The sequence below is a fragment of the Symphalangus syndactylus genome, chromosome 24 (assembly GCF_028878055.3).
Source record: "Symphalangus syndactylus isolate Jambi chromosome 24, NHGRI_mSymSyn1-v2.1_pri, whole genome shotgun sequence".
Taxonomy (NCBI): domain Eukaryota; kingdom Metazoa; phylum Chordata; class Mammalia; order Primates; family Hylobatidae; genus Symphalangus; species Symphalangus syndactylus.
The window spans coordinates 50,662,914-50,681,958 of record NC_072446.2 but is presented as its reverse complement, the minus strand read 5'-3'; the positions used below and the strand labels follow the sequence as shown (position 1 = coordinate 50,681,958).

Below are 19,045 nucleotides of genomic sequence, written 5' to 3'. Positions count from 1 at the left end.
GAATAGAAATGGGGAGTGGGAATTAAAGAAAATAAATGAGAGACGGACTTTATATGGATCAATGATAATAACTCAATCCTCTATTTGACAAAGAAGGAGAAGGAAGAGGAAGAAAAAGAAAGTGGGATAAAGGATCAGAAAGGGAGGAAAATAGAAAAAATTAGAGTATGACTCCAGGGTAGACCTGTTTTGTTGTCACTGGGTTGGTTGGTTGGTTTGTCTGTTGTATTTTTCATATGTTTCGCCATATTGGCCAGGCTGGTCTCAAACTCCTAGCCTGAAGTGATCAACCCGCCTCGGCCTCCCAGAGTGCTGGGACCACAGGCATGAGCCACCACGTCCAGCCCCCACATTGCTTCTGGCCTCTGTGGTAGACCTCCCAGACGGGGCGGCCGGGCAGAGGCGCTCCTCACTTCTTCCCAGACGGGGCGGCCGGGCAGAGGCGCTCCTTGCTTCTTCCCAGACGGGGCGGCCGGGCAGAGGCGCTCCTCACTTCTTCCCAGACAGGGCGGCCGGGCAGAGGCGCTCCTCACTTCCCAGACGGGGCGGCCGGGCAGAGGCGCTCCTCACTTCCCAAACGATGGGTGGCTGGGCAGAGGCGCTCCTCACTTCCCAGACGATGGGTGGCCGGGCAGAGGCGCTCCTCACTTCCCAGACGGGGCGGCTGGGCAGAGACGCTCCCCACCTCCCAGACGGGGCGGCTGGGCAGAGACGCTCCCCACCTCCCAGACAGGGCGGCGGCCGGGCAGGGGCTGCAATCCCAGCACCCTGGGAGGCCAAGGCAGGCGGCTGGGAGGCGGAGGCTGCAGCGAGCCAAGACCACGCCACCGCACTCCAGCCCGGGCAACACTGAGGACCGAGTGAGCGAGACTCCGTCTGCAGTCCCAGCACCTCGGGAGGCCGAGGCGGGCAGAGCACTCGGGGTCAGGAGCTGGAGACCAGCCTGGCCAACATGGCGAAACCGCGCCTCCAGCCAGAGGAGAAAAAGCAGGCAGCGGTGGTGGCGCGCGCCGGCAATCCCAGGCAGCCCGCAGGGCGGGGCAGGAGAAACACGCGAGCTGGAGGCAGGGAGTCTGCAGCGAGCCGACTAGATTCCAGCCTGGGCCACAGAGGGAAGAAAAGGATGGAAGGGAGGGAGGGAGGGAGGGAGGAGGGAGGGAGGGAGGGAGGGAGGGAGGGAAGGAAGGAAGGAAGGGAGGGAGGGAGGGAGGGAGGGAGGGAGAGCTACCAGGATTATTTAACCAATCCCATACTGAAAAAGCTGTTTCCACATTTTTCCTGTCTGAATCAATGCTAGAATGCTTATCTTGAATGCATGTCCTTTCACATGAAGATAGAAACTGTGAGTCTTTCCTCTTTGCATCCCTAGCATCTGGTGTTGCCTAGCACATAATAAGTCCCCCCAAAATAGCTGTCAAATACTAAACAAATGATGAAATTGCAATTTTCCTCGTTCTAATCACAGATTCTTTTGTGTTGTTGGTAATAATTACCAGCTGACTTTCTTCCACCCATCAAAGAGCAGTGGGATCAGATGGCCCAGTCTGGTGCCATTTTCAGTCTGATACCATCTTGACCACACTTGTTTGTTTTCTTGTGTCCTTCTTTACAGCTCACAAAAGGCGAGCAGCAACCCCATATATTCAGGTATTTTACCAATAAGTTACAACATCCCATCTCTGCATGATCTCAGACTCATTCATCACAAAGAGGCTGGAATGTGTGATCTAGAGGTACTTTCAACTTCAAATTACAATTGTCCCTCAGTATCCCTGGGGGATTGGTTCCGGGACCCTTGGCAGATACCAAACTCCACAGATGCTCAAGTCCCTTGTATAAAATGTAGTATTTGCATATGACCTATGCACATCCTCCTGTATGTTTTAAATTAGCTCTAGATTACTTATAATAGCCAATACAATGTAAATACTATGTAAATAGTTGTTAGGCTGCATTGTTTAGGAAATAGTGAGAAGAAAAAGGTCTGTACCTGTTCAATACAGATGTGACCATCCTTTTTTTTCTGAATATATATATATAAGAGAGAATATATATATATGAGACAGGGTCTCATGCTGTTGCCCAGGCTGGAGTGCAGTGACACAATCACACCTCAATATAGCCTCAAACTCCCGGGCTCAAGCAATCCTCCCAGCTCAGCCTCACAAGTAGCTGGAATTACAGGTGCGGCCACCACACCCAGCTACCTTTAAGATTTTTCTGTAGAGATGAGGTCTCACTCTGTTGCCCAGGCTAATGTTGAACTCTTAGACTTAAGCAATCCTCACATTGGCCTCCCAAAGTGCTGGGATTACACGTGTGAGCCACTGCACCTGGCCAGTTTCATTTTTATGAGATTTCTGTATTAGTAACATTTATATAATATCATATATGATAGTTACTACAAGGACTGGATATGTAGTATTTGTTTGTTTGTTTTTTGAGATGGAGTCTTGCTCTGTCGCTCAGGCTGGAGTGCAATGGCACGATCTTGGCTCACTGCAACCTCCACCTCCTGGGTTCAAGTGATTCTCCTGCCTCAGCCACCTGAATAGCTGGGATTACAGGTGCGTGCCATCAGGCCCGGCTAATTTTGTATTTTTATTAGAGATGGGGTTTCACCACATTGGTCAGTCTGGTCTCCACCTCCCGAACTCGTGATCCGCCTGCCTTGGCCTCCCAAAGTGCTGGGACTACAGGTGTGAGCCACTGCACCTGACCTTTTCGGTATTTGAACCGAAAAGCCAATCCATTCCCCTGGATAAAGGGTTTATCTTGGTTTTCTTTGAAACTCCCTGAAATCTCTACCATTGGGTTTCTTGTAGAAAAACTGGGACACCTATATGGATATTTCTGGCTGGATACCGCTTCCCTTAAATCTCTGTATGATGTTCCACCTACAGGGGCTGTGGGAGCTCTGCCCTGTCTGTGGGACGAAGCAGAGAAGCAAGCAGAGCCTGAAAAGAAAAATGGTCCACCATGACCAACCATCTCCGAGGAGACAGGATGAAGCGACAGGCAGGGAGAGGTGAATGCTAGGCATCTGCAGCACCGGCAGGGTGCTCTCGAAATGTTACAGAGAGAAGAGAAAGGATAATGTCAGAGCAGAGTCGACAGCACTAGTGCAAACAAAGTGACTTCTTAGTTTATCTAACATCTGACTTGCTTTCTGGGAAGCATGGCTGTAGGAGCGGATGGAGCTGGGACAGACAGAAGGACGATGGCTGGACATGCATGGCTATCCCAGGGGGAGCTGAGTCAGAAAGGGCCCGGCTCCTGCCACTGCTTGTGGTACCCAACTTTCTTCTCATCCCCTCCCACAAACATATGAAAAGCCTCAGGCCTCCTGAAAGGAAATTCCGCCTCAGACGAGCCACTTTTCGGGGCGCGTGTGACAGGGTTCCAGTCAGAAATCTCACGTAACCCAAGAGAATTTTTCTCCTTGCTGATGTTCTAATACCAATCATGGTTATTCTATCAGAATTGGATGTTTGTCTTGTATCATTCCTGTAAATATAAAATGAAGAAAGCCTTGGGAATGACATGGCTTATTCAATCAGCAGAGCCTGCAATCTGAACGTGGACCCAAAGTTACTCTTCCGGTTTTGAATTTTCCAAAGTTTGATTTCCAAATTCTTGATTTTTCAAAAATATCAATTCAGCAAGATACAGACCCAAATTAAAAAAAAATATATTATATATATTTATATATAACATATATTATATATTTATATATAACATATATATTATATATTTATATATAATATATATGTATTTTATATATAAATATATATGTTTTATATATATTTATATATATGTGTGTGTGTATATATATATATATATATATACACACACACGCACATATATAAAAAACTGGACCATCTGTCTATATTGCTTAAATAACCAGAGCATTGATTTTTCATAAATGTGCCTTTTGCTCATCTATGTCCCAAACACACTTCCAGGTGATATCAAGAAAGGCTAGATCATTATCTATCAATAACACATTTGCCTTCTTAAGCGCATTGAAAAAGGCAGGAATAGAAACCAAAGTCAGAGAAAGGGCATGAGTTTGCCTGAGGAGAGTTCCTTATGAGGGAGGCACAGTGCCCTGCTGACACAGCAGGTGAGGCTTCTTTGAGGAACTAACAAGAGGTCGGATTCACCCAGACTCTCTACTGGCCAGCAGTGAGTGGTTCTTTTCTTCATTTGTTTTGGCCCAAGGGCCATTTCAGGAAAATTTACTGGCTGGGTTTCTTTTCCCCCATTCAAAATAAAAATACTGGCTGGGTGTGGTGGCTCATACCTGTAATCATAGCACTTTGGGAGGCCAAGGCAGGTGGATCACTAGAGCTCAGGCGTTCAAGACCAGCCTGGGTAACATGGCAAAACCCCATCTCTACAAAAAAAATACAAAAATTAGCCGGGTGTGGTGGTGCAGGCCTGTAGTCCCAGCTACTTGGGGGACTGAGGCGGGAGGATCGCTTGAGTCTGGGAGGTGAAGGTTGCAGTGAGCCGAGATGGCTCCACTACACTCCAGCCTGGATGACAAAGTGAGACTGTCTCAAAAAAACAAACGAAAAGAAAATACTGAGTCTTGTGGAAAAAATATTACTCGTTCAAAGTTAAGATGACCAACAAGATAAGGCACTGCTGTTAGCAGTAACATCCAGGCACGTTTGAGAAGTAGGAACGGAGAGGTGCTTTTTAGTGTTTGGATCATGAAAGCAGGTTGCAGTCTAGGACCGAGATCCCCATTCTAGATGATCTTGACCTTCTGATAGAAAAGAACCCTCCAATTTCACATTTTCTATCTGGCCTCGTTGAAATTATGGGATACTTTTGGACATGAGTATCCTTCGTTCTTTCAACAGTAGCTTGCAATTGTTTTGTCCAACTCCTAGATGGACTTCAAACTGTGAAATTGTGTAAGACAATCTGCCTTCAAGGGACTGTGACACTCTCTCTGGTTACCAGTGTGAGCTGCTCACAGGTCCAACCCATGTGGTCTTTGTGAACCACACACCACTGGCCTATACCAAACCCCTTCCCCATTCTGCACCTGTGACAAACCACTAAAATATCTTTCTGGAAAAACAAAACCAAACCTCTGGAAGTTACCACATTAAAAACAAGTAATCTTAAGAAACCACTTTCTACACTGTAGAATTTCCATAGAGGGAAAAACTAGGACACTGTTCCATTTGCTAATAACTTTCCTTTGATACTTGTATCCTTATTCAGCTGATATTTACCAAATGCCCATAAAAGCCAACTATAGACCCCTGTGCTTTCCTTTATGACAATGAAGTCCAACACTCACCCTGGCAAAATGGTCGTTTCCGAGAAGCGTCTGCAGGAGGACGGGCAGCTGCTGCTCCAGGTGAAGCTTAAGGCAGAGCTGGGTCAGCTCCTGGCGGTCCAGAAAGCCAGTCCCTGTGGTGTCGCAGCTGCTGTAGACTTCCCTGAGCTGCGAGACATAGTGGTTCTCTTCTTCATCCATCCCATAGCAGGCTGGCAGTGTGCAAGGGAAGAAGAAAACATCAGGACACTTTGCTACCTCCCCTCCCATTCCCACACTGCCGCTGAGCACCGAGCTACATGGTCCAAGCAGGCGCAGGAGCTGGCATGTGGGGAAGGCACCAGGGACCCTTGCAGGGCCAAGCACACAGTGGGAGGACTTAGCTCCACCCTTGCAGGAGAGGCCAGAGCAGGTTAACAGAGAGTGAGGATAAATAGTCCTTCAGTCGTCAGTCACAAGAACCAGAATTTCTTTGTTGCATGAAAAATATCCATTAGGCCAGGTATGGTGACTCACGCTTGTAATCCCAACACTTTGGGAGACAAAGGCGGGAGGACTGCTTGAACCCAGGAGTTCAAGGCTGCAGTGGGCCTTGACAGTGCCACTGTTCTCCAGCCTGGGCAGCAGAGTGAAACCCTATCTCAAAAAGGAAACTATTCTAGAATAATTAGAAAATAGAGATACGTAGTATAAAGAAAACTAAAACCATCAAAAATTCCACTACCATATAAAAACAATACTATAAATATTTTGACCAGCATACAATCTAATTTTTTTTTTTTTTGGGAGACAGGGTCTTGCTCTACTGCCCAGGCTGGAGTGCAGTGCCGCAATCTCAGCTCACTGCAACCTCTGCCTCCTGGGTTCAAGTGATTCTCCTGCCACAGCCTCACAAGTAGCTGGGACTACAGGTGCACGCCACCACTCCCAGCTAATTTTTGTATTTTTAGTAGAGACAAGGTTTCACCATGTTGGACAGGCTGGTCTTGAACTCTTGACCTCAAGTGATCGCCTGCCTTGGCCTCTCAAAAGTGCTGGGATTACAGGTGTGAACCACCGCATGCAGCCCAGATTAATTTTTCTGTATACATGTACATAGTTTTTTTCCTTACAAGGTTTTCTTTTTTTTTTCAAATAATAGGTAGTAAAAATTTTACTAAATTGTACTAAATAAAAGTGCTTACAATAAGAAAAAAAGAGGCCGGGCGCGGTGGCTCACGCCTGTAATCCCAGCACTTTGGGAGGCCGAGGCGGGCGGATCACGAGGTCAGGAGATCGAGACCATCCTGGCTAACACAGTGAAACCCCGTCTCTACTAAAAATACAAAAAATTAGCCAGGCGAGGTGGCGGGTGCCTGTAGTCCCAGTTACTCGGGAGGCTGAGGCAGGAGAATGGTGTGAACCCCAGGGGGCGGAGCCTGCAGTGAGCCAAGATCGTGCCACTGCACTCCAGCCTGGGCGACAGCGAGACTCTGTCTCAAAAAAAAAAAAAAAAAAAAGAAAGAAAAAAAGGAAAATCCAATAAAAATACACAGGGGATGTTAATAAATCACAAAAGATATATATATATATATAAAATTAATAATCATCTAAAAATGCTCAAATTAAAACCAAGATATGCTATTTGTAACTGTCAAATTATCAAGACTGAAAATCCTGGATGCCTGTTGTAAGCAGGGGATCTCGTCCACTGCTGGAGAAAGGAATTGGCAAACATTTCTGGGGGGTACTTTGTCTGTATATCACGAATACTTAAAATATTAACTGGCCTAGTATCTACTTACATGAAATTCCTTATATTTAAGAAAACAGAGCTACAGACAAAAATATAAGTTCATCAGAATATTATTTATATAAGGACAGGAAAGAAAATAACCTAAAATATCCAACAGAAGAACAGTTTGTCAAATTATTGTGTATTTATATGACAGAATATTAAATAGTCTTGAAATTCACATTTATTTATTTTTGATTGTTTAGAGACAGGGTCTCACTCTATCACCCAGCCTGAAGTGCAGTGGCACAATCATAGCTCACTGTAACCTTGAATTCCTGGGCTCAAGAGATCCTCTTGCCTCAGCCTCTCAAGTAGCTGGGACTATGGATGCATACCACCGTGCCCAGGTAATTTATTTAAAACTTTTTACCAAGATAGGAGTCTTACTATGTTACCCAGGCTGGTCTCAAACTCCTGGACTCAAGTGATCTCCTGCTGTGGCCTCCCAAAGTGCTGGGATAACAAGGTGTAAGCCACTGCACCCAGCCAAAATCACATTTCTGAAAAATATTTAATAGCATGGGCAGTGTAGAAGAATAAAAACTTTAAAATAATAATAATAACTAATATACTTACTGGTCACTTTACATATAATAATTCATTTATGCCTTATAACAATACTACCAAGAAGCTTCTGCAACTTTCTGGAGGAAAATATATTTAAAAAAAGGGAAAAAAAGAAACAAATACATCAAAATGGTAAGAAATGCTTTCACGGTATTACACATTTATATTTCCTATTTTATATATTTTTATATCTCTCAAAAATTTTAGAACAAGTAGAACACTTTTGTAACTAGAAAATGTTACTAAAACAAAAAACATTAAGGTCCTAAAGATATTCAGATAAACCACATAAAACCACCAATATTAGGCCATCATTCTGACCCACAAAAAGGCAATTTCATATGGTTCAGTCTATAAGGTAGACACAAGAACTAAGTAACAATTCTAAAAAAGAGAAAATATAAGGAAACAACAACATGAAAAGTCAATCAAGCTCATTCATAATCAAGTAATTCGTAAACATGAAACAATGAAGCAACATCTCTTTCCAGCAAGGCACAGCACAGTAAATGCCAGTTCTATATAGATGTCGCTTTAAGGTGGCGGGTGGCGTTTACTTGCCATCATCCACATGGGGTAGGGAAGTCAGAGTCAGAAGAAGAATGTATGAGGGGCTGAAAATCTGTTCAGATCAACTCCCCAGTGGAAAATGTGCATGCTCCTCATCTTACTCAGGAAAACAATATAATCAGTGATATAAAAATTAATGTTGGCCAGGTATGGTGGTGTGAGCCTGTAGTCTCAGCTTCTCAGGAGGCTGAGGCAGGAGGATAACTTGAGCCCAGGATTCAAGGCTACAGTGAGCCATGATCACACCACTGCACTCTAGCCTGGGTGACAGAGCAAGATCTTGTCTCTTAAAAAAAAAAAATTAAGTAGAATCTTCATGGTGACATTAAACTGATTGTAGAAGGTGAACACATCTGACTTTTTAATTAAAGACCTGTTGATAAGCTGTAAAAACAGCCAGTATCTACACTGAGAAGGAACAAACCGGTTCATAGTCTCAGATGGAGTGCAGGTGAAAATGATCATCTGCTCAGCATCTGCAAGGGCCTGCCCTATTTGCTAATCAAATTACTCAACCCTTCTCAGACAGGAGTACACAGAAGTTCAGACAGGGCGAAGACAAGTGAACTGTGAACATCTTCCTCCTCTTTCAGACTGTTTTGAGATGGTAACAATGAAAATGGACAGAAAACCATAAACAATAAGGAAAGCAAACTAAGCCTGGGCAACATGGTGAGACCCTGTCTCTACAAAAAATAGAAAGAACTAGCCGGGCGTGGTGGTGCATGCCTGTAGTCCCAGCTACTTGGGAGACTTAGGTAGGAGGATCACCTAGAGGCCAGGAAGTCGAGGCTGCAGTGAGCTGTGATAGCGCCACCGCACTCCAGCCTCAGCAACAGAGCCAGACCTCGTCTCAAAAAAATAAATAAATAAATAGAAATGAAAAAGAAAGACAAGTGGTAAAATTAAGAATGTGAAAGGCAAGGAATGGGGACAGAGGGCAGAGTGGCTGGTGGAAGGACCCCAGGCGAAGGTGAGCAGGATGCCTCCAGGGCTTACCCAGCCGACCAGGGCCCAATTTCCAGCCCTTTCCCGTGTCTCCAAGAATCATGAAAAAATCCGTTTTGAAAATTCCTCCACTTTTTTTCTATTTTATGTTTAGTTGTAACCAATTCAACCATTTAAAGTACATAAAATAAAGAAAATAAAATAAGCCTGTCCCTCTACCCTCCCTGCTTCCCAGAAGAATCACTGCTTGGAACACAGGCTTTGAGATCATTTCTAAGTCTCTAGAACAGATGGGCGGCGAGGCACGTACATAACACATAGACACACATGTATTTTCACTTAAGTATAAGTGTAACACTGAACACATTATTTTCCAACTTGTTTTTAAACTTGCACTGAGAGATTGTTCCCTGCCTCCCTCATTTTAAAAAATACAATGAGCTCTTGTGTGCAGGGCTGCAACATCATGTATCTGACTAAGTATTCTCAAAGAGGGACGCTAGGTGAATCCAGGGTTTTCTCTTACATCACCTCCTGCTTGTATGGGCATATGTAATCTGAGGGGCAGGGGAGTATTGGGGGAAATTCAGCCAGATACCGGGCAAAATTCACCCCTGATATTTCACATAGGTTCTTTTCTATTTTCCCTAAGCGTCAGCCAGTTTGAGAAATAAAGGGACACAGTACAAAAGAGAGAAACTTTAAAGCTGGGTGTCTGGGGAGGCATCACATATCGGTAGGTTCTGTGATGCCCCCAAGCTGCAAAACCAGCAAGTTTTTATTAGTGATTTTCAAAAGGGGAAGGAGTGAGCAAATAGGTGTGGGTCACAGAGATCACGTGCTTCACAAGGTAATAAAATATCACAAGGCAAATGGAGGCAGGGCAAGATCACAGGACCACAGTACCGGGGCGAAATTAAAATTGCTAATGAAGTTTCGGGCACACATTGTCATTGATAACATCTTTATCAGGACACAGGGTTTGAGAGCAGACAACCGGTCCGACCAAAATTTTATTAGGCGGGAATTTCCTTGTCCTAATAAGCCTGGGAGCACTACGGGAGACTGGGGCTTATTTCATCCCTACAGCTCGACCACAAAAGATGGCCGCATCCAAGGGGGCCATTTTAGAGGCCCACCCTCAGGGATGCATTCTCTTTCTCAGGGATGTTCCTTGCTGAGAAAAAGAATTCAGCGATATTTCTCCCATTTGCTTTTGAAAGAAGAGAAATATGGCTCTGTTCTGCCCGGCTCACTGGCAGTCAGAGTTTAAGGTTATCTCTCTTGTTTCCTGAACATTGCTGTTATCCTGTTCTTTTTTCAAGGTGCCCAGATTTCATATTGTTCAAACACACATGCTGTACAAACAATTTGTGCAGTTAATGCAATCATCACAGGGTCCTGAGGTGACATACATCCTCCTCAGCTTATGAAAATGACGGGATTAAGAGATTAAAGACAGGCATAAGAAATCACAAGGGTATTGATTGGGGAAGTGATAAGTGTCCATGAAATCTTCACAATTTATGTTCAGAGATTACAGTAAAGACAGGCGTAAGAAATTATAAAAATATTAATTTGGGGATCTAATAAATGTCCATGAAATCTTCACAATTTATGTTCTTCCGCCATGGCTTCAGCCGGTCCCTCCGTTTGGGGTCCCTGATTTCCCGCAACAGGGGAGAAGACAAAACCTCCTGCATTGAACACTCCTGCTCCTTCCTCTTCGTGAGCTCTGAAAGGTGTGAACCAACCACTGTTTCCTCCTGACCATGCCCCAAAAGCTGTGCCTTTGGGAAGGTCCAGGAGTGCTTCCCAGACAGCGAGGCTTGGAGGAAACACGCGGCTGGGCTGTTTTCCCAATGTCGGAGGGTAAAAAAGGGATCTCTTCATCTCTCGGCTGTGGGCAAGTCCTGCACCTAAGTCAGCTGGGGGTGCCCGGCCTTGGCTCTCAGCTCTCCCTACACCACAGCTATTTTTACTACACAGGAGAAGGCACAAAATGGGGACTCAAAGTTCTTTCTCACGGGCATCTTTCCCTTTCTAAACAAGATGGGGAAAGTCTCAAACTGGGCCCTGCAGAGCCCTGGCTGCCCTTAGAAGGACAGCTCTGTGTGTGGTCAGGCCTGGCCCATGACACTACAAACCCTCTGTGGAACTAAGCGAGGCACAAAAAAGGAAAGACCCTGCCATGGCTGGGACTGCAGGGGCAGCAAGGCTGGAGAATGAGCTCCTTCCCCGCCACCCACAGCAGCTGGGCCCACTGATCCCTTCCATGCGTGGGGCTCTCAGGAGGCCCCAGCCACACCACTTCCCTTCCTCCCAGAGCCCCAGATTCACGTTTTCGAGGCTGGGCTAGGATTTCCAGAGGAGGGAAGGAGCTTCAATGCCCATATGACTATGAATAAAGCATCCACAGGAGGGCTGGCCAGCAGGGCTGGCGTCTGGCAAACATTGGTCCCCTCTGGCCCTGTCTTTGCAGGCTCATGGCATAGGCAGTAGGGGTAGCCCACCCATCTGACCAGCCAGCCCCCAAGGGGACCTGCAGCTCTGCTCCGCCATCCCCATGTGAGCAGGGAAGTACAGGCAGCCCCCGCCACTTCTCAAGGCTGCACCGAGCCTTCTCAAGTCCATGGCTGAGTTACTGAGCATTGGGAGCCGCTCCTCTCCTCTCCTCTCCCTCACTCCTGCGTCTCAGACTCTGCTCAGAGAGCAGGTGCTTCACCTACTGGTGAGTCAGGTGCGGGCAAGCAGGTGAGTCAGACACAGCAGGTCTACAAGCCAAAGACCTTTCTGTGACAATTTGCCAGCGTATGGCCTAACCCCTATCCAAGACAATATCCAGCCACATTTTCAAAATAAAGGAAAGGAGGAGGTACTGTCTCCTCCCATACACCCGATAGAACCTGTCCTCCCCTCACCCCAGGAAGAGGGGCGAAGTGTCTTTCCATAACCTCTCAAATACCCCATGACCAACCTTAGCAAATGAGGCAGTTGGAAACCCTGGCCAGGAAGGCTTAGAAAAACCCCAAGGCTCCACAGAAGACTGCATTCACCTGGAAAGCGGCCTGGCTCAGCCACATAGGAACCCCGCTGCAGAGAGGCTGGCTGCTTCAAGTGGCTGCCCTGGGATCCAAGAGCCCCAGAACACAGCCCAGGCAACAAGACAGCAGACAAACCATGAACCCCGCGGAACTGTGGAGGGTCTCAGAAGCAGTTGAGCAGCCTGAAGTTGGGGCTTAGAATTCCAATGTTCACACACACTCCACTCCCTGGAGTCTGGAGCTGATGATGACAGACAGACGGATGTGAGAGAGGAGAATAATGAAGGGGCTGAGCCCAAAACACACACACGCACACACAGAAAAACTGCACTACCCAGAGAATGAGAGAGGAAAGCCATTTCAGCCAGGAAATAAAACAGACTGCTGGGCAAAAAAGAACGATCCAAGACCAAGGGAAGTTTCCTGGACACTGACATGTTACAGTGGCAAAACAAACATCAACAGCAGAATCAGAAGACAAGGAAAGCTCCTATAAAGTGTATCTAAACAATAAAGATAAAAAATGAGACAGAAAAAAAGGGAAATTAAAAATCAATTCTATACAGTAGTCAAATCAGTGTGGTCTCAGCACAGGCAGACATAGACCCATGGAACAGAATACAGACCCCAGAAATCAACCCCCATGCATACAGTCAAACGATCTTCAACAAGGGTGTCAAGACCACAAAACGGGAAAAAGACTATCTCTCCAATAAATGCTGCAGGGAAAACTACAGATATCCACAAGCAAAAGAACTCAAGTTTAACCCTTGCTTTCTACAATATACAAAAATTAACTTTTGTAAAATTTACCAAAAATGGATCAAAGACTTAAATGTAAGACCTAAAACTATAAAGCTTTTTATAGTTTTAACTAAAATAGTGTAATAGTTTTATAAACAAAGAGAAAGCTTCATAATGTTGGATTTGGCAGTGATTTCTTAGCTATGTCACTAAAAGCACAGGCAACAAAAACAAAGATACACAAAGGGGACTACATCAAACTTGAAAACTTGAAGGCACTGCGGGGCCAGGCTGGTGGGAGCAGGAGAAGCCAAAAGAAAAGTAGGTAAGCTCTAAGTCTGTCCTTCTTCCTGGCCCAGGATACACAGTCCTCCTGTGCCCAACTTCTCACCAGACACCTGCACGTTAGCTCACTGCAACCTTGGCCTTATCAGTACTGCACAAAGCCCTCTTCAGCATGCAGCATAAACGCTATTCTATAAAATCCCCACAAAGCTTTGTCTCTTTGCAGTCACCTCCTCTCTTCCTGCTGTGCCTGTTGCTCCCTTGCAATGTATTTTTCTACTTTCTCTTTGCCCTTCTTTACCTACCTACAAGGTATTTTTCTCCTTTCTCTCTGCCTTTCTTGGTAAATTCTTCTTACCCCTGCGCTGCCAGCCCCAGACAGTTGCCGCTCACCTGTGACAATAACCAAAAGAATTCAAAACAGCATCTCAAAGAGATACAGTCATGTATCACTTAACACTGGTGATAAGTTCTGAAAATGTGTTGTTAGGTGATTTCGTTGTTATGCAAACATCACAGAGTGTACTTACACAAACCAAGATGGCATGGCCTCCCACAAACCTAGGCTACAAGCAGGTTTGTGTACTGAACACTGGAGGCAATTGTAACACAATGGTAATCTAAACATAGAAAAGGAACAGAACTACAGTATTATAATCTTATGAGACCACCACTGTATATGCAGTCCATTGCTGACTGAAATATTGTTATGTGGTGTGTGACTATATGTACAGTCATCCCTCAATATCCATAGGGGGTGGTTCCAGGACCTCTCATGGATACCAGAATCATAGATGCTCAAGTCCCTCTATAAAATGATGTAGTATTTGCCTATAACCTATGCATATCCTCCTGTATACTTTAAATCACCTCTAGATTATATATACCTAAGACAAAGTAAATGCTGTGTTATACCATATTGTTTAGGGAATAATGACAAGAAAACAAAAAGCCTCTACATGTTCAGTATAGAGGCAACCATCACAGGCCTAACTACATTGTTTGAATCATGGTTAGTTAAATCCATAGATGTAGAACCCACAGATACAAAAGACTCACTGTACTTCTGTGTACAATGAAATATTATGACACCTCAAAAAGGAGGAAAATCTCGTCATTTGCAACAACATGGATGCGCCTAGAGGACACTAACGCTAAGTGAAGTAAGGCCGGCACAGAGAGACAAACGCCACAGACCTTACTCAGATGTGGACTCTAGAGCAGCTGGCCGCAGAGAAGCTAAGAGTGAACGGGAGTGGCCAGGGGCTGGTGTCCGGGGATGTGGAGGTGTTGGGTAGGGGTGCAAAGTTTTGGGTATGACATAAATAAGTTTTGGCGATCTACTGTACAACGTGGTGACTATAATTAATAATAACATATTGTATACTCGAAAATTGCTATGAGAGTAATCTAAAATGTCACCACAAAAAGTATTAAGTATGTGAGGGGACAGATATGTTAATTAGTTAGATTTAACAATTTTATAATGTATACATGTATCAAAACATCATTTTGTACACCATAAATATATGCCATTTTTATTTGTCAATTATACCTTCATAAACTGGGGTGGGGGAGAAGTTCTAGAGATCTGTTACAAAACTAAGCGAATCTAGTTAACATTATAGAACTATACACTTAACAATGGTTAAGAGGGTAAATTTCATGTTGTGTTCTTTACCACCATTAAATTTAAGTAAAATGTATTTTTTAAAAAGAAAGAAAGTGTTCAAAACATGGTGGCCTGCTTTCTGAAACTGCCCAACTCTGTTCTCCTATAGCACTTTTATCTGAATTTTCTCCTTGCCTCCCTCTCCTGCAAAATAATCAATCCCAAAGCTCTACACATCCTTGAAAAGCCCAGAAAAGGGAGCCAAGGGAAGGGAAAGGGGAAATGATTAGAATAATACAAGGCTTTTCCAAGCACATAGATGGAAAAGTCGTTCCGCTTGGGACAACAAATGAAAAGCACCTGCGCCAAGCACACCCTCGTGAACTTCAGAGCAAACTAACGAGTGAGCCCTACAGATGTCCAGAGAGAAAGAGCAGCCCCACATCACAGCAACAGGGATCAGAACAGCACCATGCCTGCAGCAGCAAGGCTGAAAGTTCAGAGCCAACCCAGGGCCTTCCATGTGCTCAGGGTAAATGACTTTCCACCTACCCAAAAGTCTATATAACCCACGCTGAACACACACTTCAGCAAAACAAGGGGTGAACCAAGAAACTCGAAGACACAGCCTCATGATCTGGGCTCCATCCAAGACGGGAGGCTTTGGTGTAGGAGCTCAGCCAGGCCAGGGATGGGAGGTGACCAACCCCAAACAGATTGCTGCACACTGCCCACTGAGCATTTGGGAAAAATACGGATAGGCTTTCAAACAGACTGCTGTGTACTGCCCACTGAGCATTTGAGAAAAATAGGGATAGGCTTTTGACAAGGCTGATGGAGCATTTGGAAAAAATAAGAATAAGTTCATTAAAAAGTAAGCCAGGGCTGGGTGCAGTGGCTCACGCCTATAATCCCAGCACTTTGGGAGGCCCAGACAGGTGGATCACTTGAGGTCAGGAGTTCAAGACCAGCCTGGCCAACATGGTGAAATCCTGTCTCTACAAAAATACAAAAAATACAAACATTAGCTGGGCATGGTGGCGGGCGCCTGAAATCCCAGCTACTCAGGAGGCTGAGGCAAGAGAATCGCTTGAGCCTAGGGGGCAGAGTTTGCAGTAAGCTGAGATCATGCCACTGCACTCCAGCCTGAGCGATAGAGTGAGACTGTCTCCAAAAAAACAAAACAAAAAAAAACAAAAAAAAAACCAAAAAACAGTAAGACAGTAAAAGCCCAGACAACATCAGCCTCTATAAAGCCAAACCTGGCAAAAGAGTAGAAGTGTAATCATGGCCAACCTGTTGGTTCTGCAGTGGACAATGTTATGCAGTGACAACAGCAAAAATGCACAGTGGCCACTGGGGAGCCTAGAGAGTATAAGAAATAACAGCAGAATGAGGTTTAATTACCTTGCTCATACTCTGCATGCTATAAAACAGTACAATTAGGGTATGGACATGAGTATCAGGAGAAATATCTAAGACTGAAATGTGGTTGCCTCTAAGGAGAGAGATGGGGACATGAAGGCAACAGAGGGGGGTAGTTGATGTCGACATACACTTTTTTAAACTTTCTGACTTTGTTTTTAAAACAGGGTCTCCCTCTTGTCAGCTGGGGTGCAGTGGCGTTGATCACGGCTCACTGCAGCCTCAACCTCCAGGGCTCAAGTGATCCTCCCACCTCAGCCCCCAAGTAGCTGGGACTACAGGTGTGCACCACCCTGCCCGGCTACTTTTAAACTTTTTTGTACAGATGCGGCCTCCCTATGTTACCCAGGCTGGTCTCAAACTCCTGGGCTCAAGTGATCCTTCTACCTTGGCCTCCCAGAGGGCTGGGATTACAGGTGTGAGCCACCACATCCGGCCTGAATGTTTTCATTTTTAAACCATGTGAGTATGTTATTTGGCAAAATAAAAACTGATGTAAATCCAATGGGTCAAGGAGCTGCGCACCTGCTGGCTCTGCACATACAACACAGCAGTGCTCCTGGGGAGGTGTGAAGTTCATTATGGAGCCAGTCATCCCCACGCACAAAATTAAAACAGAGTACAGAATACCAGAGTAAACACTGAACTTCACGGATGCAGCACCCCACATGCACAGCAGTGTGGCTGTCAGGTAGCACCACCCTCTGCGGGTGACGGGGATGCGTCACGGGGAGGCCCTCTGGAAGGACAGCCCTGGGCTGCAGCAGGTGGAGGGTGGTTGTGGGGAGGAGGAACCTGGAAACAAGCTTCGTGCCTTCACCGTCCCATTGTGGGGGGCGCAGCTACCTCAGGACACTGTCTCCTTCAGGCCCACGGTGGCACCACAGGCCACCATTAACGAGGCTCCTGACAAGAGTCGAAATGCACGTCACGTTAACTGCACATCTACACTTGCAACTGCACATCTACACTTGCACTCTTGCTGCTCGGTCTCTCTCCCTCCCCCTTTCTCAGGGACCCAGCCTCTACCCACCCCAGTGGTATCCACGGGACCAACATGGTGCCCTGACCAGGCTGGGGACTCTCCTGGGGTTGGAGCTTGGCTTATCTGGGTGAAAGACACCAAGGTGTGAGATGCTGGTGGCCGCCCCTGGCCCATCCCAACCCCACAACGCCACTGGAAGATGAACATGTGCCGCCGAGTGAAGGGCAGGGAGGCATGGGCGTGGCCTGTGCACCTCAGGCACTGTCCTGAGAGGGGACTCCTGTGGTCGACAGGCGAGAGGAGCTCTGTTTCTGTCCAGCTTCTTCTTCTGAAAGCAGGGGTTGAGAGGGGTGGGCTCCCCCACCTCTGCTGTGGCCTGTGGTCCTATGAAAAGGTCTCGCTCTTGGACAGTGGACCACCATGGAAGGGAGGAGTCTGCCAGGTCCTGTAAAAATACTACGTGGTATATTCTTTTTCTTCCACCACAACATAAATTACACCCACATTTGCTTTCCAGAGTTCTCTCAGCTCACCCCAGCCTCCTCTGGGTAAGGAATCCTTTGATGCCCTGGACCTGGTGTAGATGGTGGGCAGCTCTCAGGGGCACAGCCAGGGCAGACATGGTCCTAGGCTGCCATGTGTGGCTGGCCAACCATGGCATGGCCTCTGCTCCCAGGCATGGACATGGCCTGGCCACAGTGATGGGTAGGGCTGGGGAGCACAGAACTAGGGAGCACAGGGGTGGGTAGCACAGAACTGGGGAGAGCACAGGGGTGGAGAAGCACAGAACTGGGGAGCACAAGACCGGGGAGCACAGGGCTGGGGAACACAGGGTCAGGGAGCACAGAGCTGGGCTTCAGGCCCTGACCAAGGGTGACAGCAGAAGACACTTGCCAGCCAGGGCACCTTGGCTGTCAGCTGCTGCTGGAGAGGCCCTGCCCACTGACCTGCAGTGTTTGATCAAATGACATGAGTGCTGCCCTTTAGTGCCTGGTGGGCACTTGATGTTACCAAAACGTACACTAACATGGGCAGGGCTGGGGTCAGCTCCCTGGCACGAGTGCTGATGCCCAGAATCCAGTGTCTGATTTCCCTGCAGCACAGTTGTATGCACACTCACAGCATCAGCTGGGACAGCAGAGATAAAGAGTCAGCGAACAGCCATGCTCCTGCTGCCAGGGTCAACAGAGAGAGGCCAAGGTCACATGCCAGGGTTCACAGCAGCGGGATCTTCCTGACCCATGCAAAAGACAACCCTGGATAAACAGAGGTTGGCAATGCTGACTCCACAGCCACGGAGAATGAGTAACCTGGCCCACACCCCGCTGTGAGGCCGCAGGTCCCCTGAGTGGCCAAGGCAGGCAGCTCAGCTCTGGGCAAGTCCCAGCTCCTGCCACTTGTGGCCTTGAGGTCCACAGGGTGAACTAAACACCTGCTACTAAGGGGGCGATGACTGAAAAGGCCAGGCGCTCCATACAGAGACTGCTGCTTACTCACTACACGCTGTAATACTGCCAAGGACACCAGAACTACCGTCCCATGTACGTACAGGTGCCCAGAATCCCAGTCTCATGCTGCTCAAACCCTATTTCCAGAGGTGCCTTGCTGCAAATCGGCCTTCCCCTCCCTCCCTACTTGGAAATACAACCAATGCAAATGACAGAACACCGAGGGGAGAAAGCCGCCCTAACTCTCCCCAGGGAGCCCACAGCCCGTGAGCTGCCCACCCACAGCCCTCTGTTTAGACTCCCCAAAGCCTCTGCGTGAGGGCAGAGGCAAGGACACC

General features: G+C 46.7%; 1 protein-coding gene across 9 annotated transcripts in view; it reads right to left on the bottom strand.

Moving 5' to 3' along the window:
• The window catches only part of NINL (ninein like), a 140,517-nt gene that overhangs the window by 70,845 nt on the left and 50,627 nt on the right, over positions 1 to 19,045 (bottom strand). For 8 of the 9 annotated variants that reach the window (XM_055265603.2, XM_055265608.2, XM_055265610.2 and 5 more), the window contains exon 2: positions 5,324 to 5,514. In XM_055265603.2, coding sequence (XP_055121578.2) covers positions 5,324 to 5,503 — 180 coding nt within the window. In that variant the 5' untranslated portion in view covers positions 5,504 to 5,514. Of the gene's footprint in view, positions 1 to 5,323; positions 5,515 to 13,542; positions 13,631 to 19,045 lie in introns of all 9 variants that reach the window. The other variant, XM_055265606.2, reaches the window with a different exon arrangement.